The 11,396-nt window shown below is 33.3% G+C and overlaps 2 protein-coding genes across 2 annotated transcripts; both read right to left on the reverse strand.

Moving 5' to 3' along the window:
* Positions 1 to 823: 823 nt before the first annotated feature.
* Positions 824 to 2,247, reverse strand: LOC133814824 (uncharacterized). The gene is made up of 2 exons (XM_062247737.1): positions 1,297 to 2,247; positions 824 to 1,006 (listed from the first exon to the last, which is right to left on the reverse strand). The coding sequence occupies exons 1-2, from the start codon at positions 2,245 to 2,247 to the stop codon at positions 824 to 826; spliced, it is 1,134 nt and encodes a 377-aa protein (XP_062103721.1).
* Positions 2,248 to 9,537: 7,290 nt separating this feature from the next.
* On the reverse strand, positions 9,538 to 10,137 carry LOC133814825 (uncharacterized). The gene has a single exon (XM_062247738.1). It carries the CDS (start codon positions 10,135 to 10,137, stop codon positions 9,538 to 9,540), a length of 600 nt encoding a protein of 199 aa, XP_062103722.1.
* Between the last annotated feature and the right edge of the window lie 1,259 nt (positions 10,138 to 11,396).

An 11,396-nucleotide genomic window follows, 5' to 3' on the forward strand; every position in this document is an offset into this window, starting at 1 on the left:
CTTCCCAAACAAATGTTACTTTCCCTTTTTCATAAAGTACAGGGTTGGCATTATTCTCCCACTTCGGGCTTTCAATATAATTGATTGCATCAGTCCAATACAATATAGGGAAATTTACAATATATACTAAGAATATAAAATATTTTCAAAAATATATTTAGCCAAATTATTTACACAAATATTGGTGTCACATCATTATAGCATACCAGATTTTGAAAAAAAATTGGGAAATCCCGCATCTTGAATATTTTTTTCTTTTTTCTGAGTTATAAGAAGTTACATTTTGGTTGCTTACGATACTTATAAGATACCAATTAGTCTTTTTTTTTTATTAAAAGTTTTATTTTTTGATCATATTATTTTAGCACGTTTTGGTTACCTCCAAAACTCATTTGTAGAAATTTTAATATACCAATTAATTATTTTTATGGTATTTTATTATTTGAGATACATTTTGGTAATCTTCAAGCTTATTTAAAAAACTAATGGGTTTCCATATAATATAATAATGTACCATATAGTTTATTAATAAAAATTAATTTAGTATACTACACGGTAACTTTTAATAGATTTTATTAGTCACTCATGTAATTTATATGTCTTATTATTAAAATATTATTACTTTACCTTCAAGTCTATTTTAGAAACTAATTAGGTATCATATAGTATAAAAAGTTACTCTTACAATTCCAAGTTATCATGAATAGCTTATTAGAAAAAAAAAATTATCAAGAAGAGAAAATTTGATTGATCAAACAAACAAGGAACAACAAAAGGCAGGAGCAGAAAACTCCCCCAGCAAACTACAATCTATGGACAAACTCTAACATTTTCCTCTTTCTCTAGAAGAAAACTTCCTAGAATTAATATTAAGCACTCTAGCTTTAACAGTAAACCGAATCAAGTTATCTATTTTAGAGGGAGAAAAGCAGCTATTATCAAAGCAACACTTGTTCCTATTTAACCAAAGATAATAGATGGTAGCAGCAAGAGCGACGGCCACCACCTGGAACAACCAACCAACCACACATGCCAGCCCTCAAATTTTTCAGGACATATCACCTAACCCAGCCAACCATAAACTTTCTACATGACCATAGAGAAAATAAAATCAAAAAATAAATGGGAGTGAGTCTCATCAGCCTGAGCACAAACAGGACATAACAGAGAAGGGATAATCACGTGAGAGTAATGAAGTAAGTCTTTAGTGAGAAGATGATTATTAACAGCTTGCCACAAGATGAATCTATGTTTAGGAGCTGAAAGTTTTCACCAAAAATATCTCACATAATCTACCTTCTCGCCTAGAAGAAAATGAGTGTAGAGCTTGCCCAACTGAAGTTTACCATGCACTTCAGCAGCTTCCAAAACAGGACCAAACACAGATCTATAAAGCTTAATAAGCTTCCTCCAATACCAATTAGCATCTTGTTTCAATATACATTCCCAAAGGTGAGCCCCTTTTAAATAAATACAGTTCACCCATTTCACCCACAGTTGGTCCTGCTTAGAAGAAATAGCCCAAATGAATTTAGCAAGTAAAATCTTATTCCAAGCTAGCTCCTCTCCAAACCCCAGCCCACCATAAGCCTTCACACGACAAACATGCTCCCAAGAAGAAAGATGGAATTTACTACAGGAACCCTTCTCACCCCACAAGAAATTTCTACAAAGACGATCAATTTCTCTAACCACACTCTGAGGCAACAAAAATACACTCATCCAATAGTTCCGGATCCCCAGCAAAACAGAATGAACCAGCTGAGTCCGACCAACATACGAAAGATTACGACTGGCCCACGCATTAAGATGCAACCTAATCTTCTTAAGGATAATGTCACAATCGGTGGCCTTACATTTGGTGGGCCTAAGCGGAACTCCAAGGTACTTTAGCGGATTAGTACACTTCAGAATAGGAGCTTTAGCATCTTTAGACAACCCTACAAAATAGAGGTGAGATTTATTATGGTTGATAGACAAACCCAAAGACAATTTAAACTCAGCAGACACTCTTTGAAGAATTTGCACAGACTTAGTGTTAACTTTGCAAAAAATAAGAAGATCATCAACAAAGCAAAGATTAACAAGGTTAAGAGATTTACACATAGGATGAAATCTGAAATCTTTCTCCTTGGAAGCTTTGATCAACATCCGGGTAAGGTAGTCCACAATAACAAAGAGCATAGGAGAGATTGGATCTCCTTGCCTAAGATGTTTGCCTCCCTTAATGCCCTTGAATTCTACCATTCATCACCAACGAATAGGATGTTCCCCTCAAGCACACCATCCATCTAATGAATCTACTAGGAAAACAAAGAGCATTTAATAAATTCTACAAGAAATCCCAATCAATAGAATCATATGCTTTACTAAGATCAATCTTCGCACACCGAGGAGAACTATTTTTCCTATTGTACCCCTTAATCAAATCTTGAAATATAAGGACATTGTAGGCAAGCGATCCGTGTTTAATAAAAGCACCTTGATTTTGATTAATCAATGAAGGAAGAGCTGTAGCAAGCCTGCCATAGAGCATTTTAGAAATGAATTTATATATAGTGGTGTAGCAAGCTATAGGTTTGAAATCAGCAACATTAGTTGGTTGATCCACCTTAGGAATAAGCGCAAGAAACGTATCATTCAAATAGTGAGGAATGTTGTCTGTTTCAAAAAAAACAAGGACATCCATAGACACTTCCTTGCCTATATCCTTCCATAAGGCTTTGAAAAAACAAGCCCCATAACCATCAGGACTAGGGCTCTTGATTGAGTGTATGCTAAATAAGGCAACTTTAACATCGTGATGGGAAAAAGGCTTAATTAACTCTAGCTGGGTATCAAGATCTAAGACCAGACCATAAGCAATACTTTGAGAGTCAATATGACCATTTGCCCTACTAGCACAACCCAAGAAATTCTGAAAATGCTTAAGGAAATGAAGAGTAACCATCTCACAGTCATCCACAAGCTTACCATCAGCAAAAATGTAAGACACAATCCGATTGGCAACTTTCCTTTTCTTCGAACTAGAGTGAAAAAAAAAATAAGAATTTTCATCCTCAAAACGAAGCCAAGTGATTTTAATCTTTTGGCGAAGAAAACTCTCAAAGATTTTCTCCTGTCTACTAAACTTCAAGTAAGCTTCTATTTCCGCAGAAAGCAAACATATATTACAAGGATCATCATACAAATTGGACTGGGCCGGCTGAAATAAGAATTTTCTTCTCTCATAGTTAAAGACAACATCACCCATAACCCTCCAGTTAAACTTATTCAGAACATGCTTGAGACGAATAAGTTTCCAAACTATCTTCTCCAAGCCACGACCCTCAAAACAGAGAGGTTTAAACCAGCAATCTAAAATTGTTTCCCTGGATTTAGCATGAGAAGACCACATGTTATAATAACGAAACAGCTTAACCCCCAACCTCCTAACTTCAACTTGCTTGATAAGAATAAAGCTATGATCTGAAACCACCTCCCATTGAGAAAAGGCTGAAGCCAACGGGAAGGAATCCAACAAAGCATCATTAGAAAAAACCTTGTCCAACTTAGAAAATATGCGAGTCCCCCCTTCTTGATTATTAGACCAAGTATAATAAGGTCCCATGATCTTCATTTCTTCAACCAACCCAAGAGCCAGCCATTGTTGAGCATCCTCCATTTCCTTCACTGAGATAGGTCTCCCACTAAGCCTATAAGTTATATCAAAGACAGCATTAAAATCCCCCAAAATGATTCACGGTTTTATCGGGAAATGAAAGTTAGCCAAATCATGCCATAATAACCTCCTAGTCTCCAAACTGTTAGAACCATACGCAATGGTGAGACAAAAGTCTTGGTTCCTACTGCAAATTCTAACTCTACAATGTAAAAATTGAGCATTCTCCTGAATAACATCAATATGAGCCAAGTGAGCTTTCCAAATCAATAAAATTCTTCCTTCAAAACACATACTACTATAATAAGTCCAATCAGCAAAAGTAGAACTCATAACTTCCTTAATTTTCTCTCCCTTGACTTTAGTTTCAATTAAAGGCCCAATACCAACTTTATTCAATCTACAGACATCCAAAACAAATTTCTGTTTATTAGTCCTATTCAAACCTCTAATGTTCCAGCTTAGGATGTTGCAAAGGTCCATTCAGACCAATAGTTAAAACTGGTTCAGACAAGTTCTTCTGTTTCTCTTGAAGAACACTATAAGAATTTCTAGTTTGCTCAAATGGAAAGGGTTCAGCAGATTTCACAATCCCAGTTTGTTTCGGAACAAACCAACTTAAATCACTGGGACTTGGACAAGCTTGGGGAGCTTCTTGATGAGTCTGCTGATGCGAGATGGAGCTACACAGCTTTGAACTATCTGTAGCTACATCCTTAGGTAGATCAGTTTCTAGATTGCTCTTAGACTCTTTCTTCCTCCCGACGACTTCAGAACAAAATTTACATGAGTTAGCAGTATGTCCCAACTTCTTACAATTAGGACATTTGGTAGGTAACCATTCATACTCAATAGGTTGTTCCATAACCTGACCCCTCTCATTGAGATAGTTGTTCCATAACATAACCTGACTCGGGCAAACTTTATCATAGACCTATCCTTGGTAATCTTATCTACCATTATAGGCTTACCAATTCTGCTGACAAGAGCTCTCAAACACTTGACTCCCCAATATTGTAACCCAAGATCAGGTAATTTGATCCATACAGAAACTGATTTTACTGATCTCAAGGACTCAATATCTGTTGTCCAGGGACGTAGAATAACATGTTTCTTGTCAAAGTGAACCACACCTGATTCCAACACCAAGTCACGTGTAGCTTCATCTTGGAATTTCACCATTGTGAATCTTGAATTCATACGAGCAACTCGATCAATACCAAGCTTGCCCCAAATCTGTTTAATGAACCCTTAAAAAATGGATAATGGGGGATTAGCTCCTATCACCACATAGATCAAAGCGGATTTCCAAAATGATGTTCCACTTCAATCTCATCAATGTCCAATTTAGCAACTTACTTACCATCTTTCTGCATTGGCTCTGAAAATTGCAGCTGCATACCACCATAGGAAGGAAGAGATTCCTTTAAACTAGCCCAAGTTGCCTTTGCCGGATCTTGGAAAGATCTATCTTCAACCTCTACGGCCCACGACAACGAAACTTGATCAAAATCATTAGTGCTAATCTCCTTCGCAGAAGATCCGAAATCCCTAGGTTCAGACCCCTGCTCCTCATCAACAGCACCCACCTCCTTAGCAAGCTCTTCCTCAGTAATCGGAGACGGAGCAATATTATTGGATGAAGGGAGCTCTGGAAAAACATCTTGTTTAGCTAGCGTCGGCACAGATTTGCGTCTCCTCGCCATGGATAGAGAGAAATCTGAGACTCACGCTTATCTTTGCCTACTATCTTTGCCCACAATCGTTAATTATTATTAAAAAAATGTTACTAATTAGTTATTTTTTAAAGCTACATTTTCGTTGCTTTTACAATCATTTAAGATATCAATTAGTTACTTTTTGATATATGAATACATTTTTTAGTATGCCACAAATTTAATGCAACCAAAAAACTTAGTGGGTTATCGAAAAGAGTTTTCTTATATTCTATTTAAAAGTTACTAAACAATATTCTAAAGAATCTATTTTAAAAAAGTTACTCCAAATGTTTCTAAAATAGCTTTAAAATTGTTTAGAATACCACATAATATCTTTTAAATGTAAAATAAGAATATAATTTGTATATTAAATTTTATTTAAGTTTACAATTTAATTACGTTTTTGTTAACATAATATGAAAAAGAAACTAAAATGTTATTTTTTATTATAGTCATCTTCTCCGGTGAAGACGAAAAAAATATTTGCTTCCCACATATCAAAATGATAATCTTGAAAAGTAAGTTGCGATGTTACCATTCTTGAGCCCAACAGACTAACAGAATGACTAGAAAAGATTTTTAAAGTTAAAATGAAGAAAGATAAAGACGTAATGCTGTAAAAAAAAACCTAACAAAAAGTCAAATAAGATACCTGTAAAAAAACCTAAAAAGCTAACAACGGTACTAAGAAAATAGTATTTATGTAAATTAAATAGGGATAATATTTTTGTCATTAAGTTATAGAAAACGGTGTGGAGTGTAAATTTTTCTATAATTTAATTACTCATCTTTTTCTTAATTAATTAAGGGTTCTCAGACAGCTTAATTATTATCTAATAATCATTAGTCTATTTTTCATTTTCATTTATATTTTGTTTATTCTTTTATGCATATGACTTATGTTGCTACTAAAAGCAAAAATTTGATATATAAGTACAATACTATACAACAATCAAGTACTTTATTATTAACAATATATATACTAATTAAAGCAAGTGAAAGCTGAGTAAACTATTATTATTGACAACATTTGAAAGCTTAATAATTAGGATTACCAAATATTAATGTATTATTAAATCGTACTTGTAAATACTCTTAGCTACTCTTTAAATTATAGACAACATACAACGATAATAAAGAGAAATAAGGGAATCACATGCCCTGGAAAAGGATTAGAAAAAAGCAATCCCAGCTTTTGCTTTTTGTATAAAATTTTGTAAGCATATTTCCTGACCACTCTTTCAGCAGAAGCTATTCTTGTTAACCGATCAAAATATTCGTAGCACATCTGTAAATTCCTACAAGTGATGAGGCTTATAAGCTAGGCAACTACCTATATAGAACATTTACAAAAACTATTGAGCCGCCAAATGTTCAATTACGTATCAGTACTTGTCTTGCTATTGTTCTCGAAATAATATATATTACCCAAAATGCTTAGAAGTGCAAGTTTAATTATAAAACGAAAAGATAAATGGAATAACAAGAAAAAATAATTTAGGATGCTATATTATCATATTTAAAATCACAATATCTCATTGTTACTATCACTTCATGTATTCAAGTTTTCCATTTCAATTTAAAATCGTTATGAAAGATTTTTTTTTTAAATGATAAACTTTAAGCTAAAATTTTAAATTCCCTCTTTAATTTTTCACTTACAATCTTTATGAAAAACATTGCTCATTTTCAATCAATTTTTTAATACCTTCTTAAACATCAACAATTCAATAATATCTTAAAGATACAACAACAAAATAAGCATTTCAGGTAACTTAAAAGTGATATGATAGGATTTACATCACTTTTTCAAAATGACATGAATGTGGATGGCGTAATAAAATAGACTTACTGCATTGTTCTAATTAAAATTTATGCGAAAAACTTATTCTGAGGAGCATAAAACACCTTTTATGTTACTTTCTTTCGTGTCACGTCACTATAAAAAAAAATACATTTTCGCATCACTACTTAGTGGTCGGTAATATGTTGATCGACACTTTTGAAACAAGAGAATTTTAAGCACTGAACAAATGTTGACGCTTAAAATTATCTTCACTTTTATCCTTTGACATCGGTCAATGATCAAAGTAATAAATGTAACCATATAGCTTCAGTCAATAAATAAAGCTATAGAGCAAATAAACACAAAAAACAAAAGCCCTTACTCTTCTATCTCATGATACTCTTACTCTCTTTCTTTCTCTTCACTCTCTCTTCCTTCTTAACGCTAGCGACCTCTCTCTCTCTCTCTCTCTCTCTCTCTTTTGTAAGGCTTCAAGAAAATAGCAACCCCATCAAGGGTGGTGAGGTGAAAGGCACCTAAGTATGACGAGGCCATGTTTGTGGGCAATGGATCAACAACGTTGAGACTATAGTTTTTGGCAAGGTGCACTGTGTTGATATTAAAAGAGCAAATCAGAGATACATAGCATAGAGTGATCATTTTTAATAATTATTAATACCAGCCAAGATCATACATATATATATTTAACCAAATACAATCAGATTATAGAATACCTCTTGTAGCCTATCAAGTGTCATCGAATCTTTTTGTATAAAATCAGCGATCTTCCTATCCAAGTTCTGAAAGCTCACACTTTGATCTTCCAGATCATTCCTCAAACACACAAGGGCGTGTGTGGACACTTAGGATTCAAAATGTTGATTTATGACTCTGTAGATGTACTCAACACATGAGATCTAGACAGGTTTGATAGAGAGAAGTGGAATTGAATAGTTTTTAGCTTTAGGAAAATTATTGCTTCTTTTTTAGAGAGAGAGAGTATTTAAAAAACAACAACATTCTTTTTAGGTTTATAAAGATAATTAAACAATTTAATTAATCTTTATTTTATGAAAATAAAGCTGATAAGTTATAACCTTATTTAATTATTTAATTTAAATTGTATTTAAAAAAAAGAATAATTAAATAAAACAAATTATTTGAAATTCAAAGTTGAAATCCCATTGATAGAAAATTCCTGTGTGTGGCGCCACACTTACTGTACAGTGAGTGTGTCGACCACACTTAGGGTTATCCCTAATTTTCTCATTTTTTATTTAATTAATATTTAAGACAATATATTTATCTCAAAATAAATATTAGCTAATTATAAATTAATTTTATCTTAAAAATATAAGTTTTAAATAAATATCTTAATCTAAATAAGATAATTATTAATCTCTCTTCATATATTAATCAAAACAAGATTAATATTTATTTTAACCTATAGTTTTTCAAAATAAAAACTATATATTTAAATAATTAATTAATTCATAATTAATCAATTGCCCATAACAATCACATAATTATTTCATTTCCCTAAAAAATTAATTCCTTTTCAATTAAGTCATTCTCTCTACAAATCTTTCTTTTGACATCCTTACTATTGACAGTATAGGATAGAGGTGATCTGGGAACCATGAACCTATAATACAAAGCATCAATAAACTAGATTATTAATTAAACTCATTAATCAAATATTCTTATTTATTAATTTCATGATTACTCCACTATAAATATGGAATTGCACTCTAAGTATTTATTGAATTATATTTGCAGAGTTTTCTCTTATAGTCCATTGATATAATCAATTAATGTAGTTTTGTCCTTCATATGTTGGTTCGTTAATTAGAGTTGGTCAAGATCACCGTTTTACCCTTCTAACTACCTCTTGATCCTTAAGTACCATTAATTCACTAGCGAATAATTAATCAATAATCAAATTATAGATTTGAGCTCAATAACTATTCAATTCTAAAATTAACCCTTAAGAGAACCAATATTTGATCCGTTAGGAAAGTATAGATTCCATTATTATAATTCATGTTCCCAGCATTTCATGATATTGAATCTCCAAAACAAAAGTCATTAGCCTCATTATACTAAGAAACCTTAACGAGTGAATCAAAAGATCCAATAAACACAAGCAGGAGGTCATGAATACTCTAGATTTAGAGTGATCAACAAATGGTCATCTATATTATGATAAGAATCAAATCTTTATGTCAAACATCAAGTTTATCAAGATAATTAATTCTTATCGGTCCTATCATATATAAGCTCTATTATATACAACACCTTTTTTTTTTTTTTGAGAAATGAGTAGAATTTTTATTGCCCAACAACCTCTTTACAACTCTATACAACAGTCATCAAAAAGCTCCATAACTAGAGCTCAAAGCCTCATACCAATCTCTATCTACTTTACTTGTTCTCTCTCTTTTAAAATGAGAAAGCCTATTACAAACATCATATTTAATCTTTTTGACTATATTATTTACAGTATAGACTTTTTGCTCCCACAAACTTACATTCCTTGCTTCCCAAATGCAATACACAGCAGCATTCAGAACAGCCACAAGAAAATCTCTCCTGAATTTTGACAATTTCCTTCTCTTAATACTCTTCAAACAAGCTTCTAAAGTTCTTTGAGTCACCTTCATCTCCACCCAAGAAAGGATCCTTGAAACAATTTCTTTACTATAGAAGCAATCAAAGAAAATATGCTGATGAGATTCAGCAGCCTGCTCACAAAGGAGGCAATTACTTTCAGTAGTAATGCCAAATCGAATCAGCCTATCCCTTGTTAACAACTTATCTTGACAAGCTAACCAAGTGATAAATTTGTGTTTAGGAAAGCTATACCTGTTCCAAGTGAAGGCATACCAAACTTTTTGTGATTGATTCGGCCAAAGCTTCCCACACAAACCAGAAATAGTAGCTTTCATGTTCCTAAACTCCTCCATCTCCATTTTTTCCTTAATAGCATTCTTGACTTCAACAATCTTCCTCCAATACTAACTACAATTTTGTGAGGCATTATAGCTCCACCAATCTTGGCCTTTAAGATAAACAGAATGAATCCATCTAACCCAAAGGCTATCTTTGTCTCTAGCAATGTCCCAAACATACTTACCCAAAGCTCCAAAGTTCCATTGTTCAATGTTCCTAAAACCCAATCCTCCACCAACTTTTGGAAGACAGACTTGATTCCAAGCAACCAATCCTGGAGAGTTAGTATCATGAGTGCCTTTCCATAAAAAGGCCCTGCAAATTTTGTTAATTTGCTCTAAAATATATTTAGGCAACACCATCAGCTGAGCCCAGTAAGAATGGATAGCAATCAACACAGAATTTATAAGCACACACCGGCCTGCATAGGAGACATTCCTAGAGCTCCAAACCAGAATTCTAGCAACCATTTTCTCAATTATATTATCACATTCAGTAGCAGAAATCTTTTTTGAACAAATGGGAATGCCAAGATATCTAAAAGGCAGAGAACTTTTAGCAAAACCAGAGCTATCCAAAATAAATTGCTCATCCCCTTTAGACATACCTGAGCAGTAAATAAAAGTCTTACTGTTGTTCGCATGAAGCCCAGAAGTTTCAGAGAATCTTTTAAAAGCTCTCAACAGCAGCATAATAAAAGGAACATCACCACTGGAAAACAGTAAAAGATCATCAGTGAAGCATAAGTGGTTTAGCTTTAGAGGAGCACACCTGGGATGATGCTTAAACTGATCCAACATGGAGACTTTGGTCATCAGACGGGAGAGATACTCCATCCCTAAAACAAACAGCAACGGAGATATTGGATCTCCTTGTCTAAGACCTCTTTTAGAGGGAAAATATCCATGCAAAACTCCATTCACCATCAAAGAAAATTTCGGAGTTGTCATACATTCCATCACTAAATTAACAAAATGATTGGGAAAATTAAGAGCAATCAACATCTCTCTAATGAAACCCCATTCCACTGTGTCATAAGCTTTCTTTAAGTCCATCTTAATCATACAAGATGGACTATTTTGTTTTCCATAATGACTAACAAGATCTTGACAAATTAAAATATTATGCCCAATATATCTCCCATGAACAAATCCACTTTGATTGGCAGCAATCAAGTCAGGCAAAACTTTCCTAAGCCTCACACAAAGTATTTTAGTGATAGTTTTATACACCACATTGCAACAAGCAATGGGTCTAAAGTCACTAACACTATTTGGGC

This window comes from Humulus lupulus, chromosome 2, assembly GCF_963169125.1.
Source record: "Humulus lupulus chromosome 2, drHumLupu1.1, whole genome shotgun sequence".
Taxonomy (NCBI): Eukaryota; Viridiplantae; Streptophyta; class Magnoliopsida; order Rosales; family Cannabaceae; genus Humulus; species Humulus lupulus.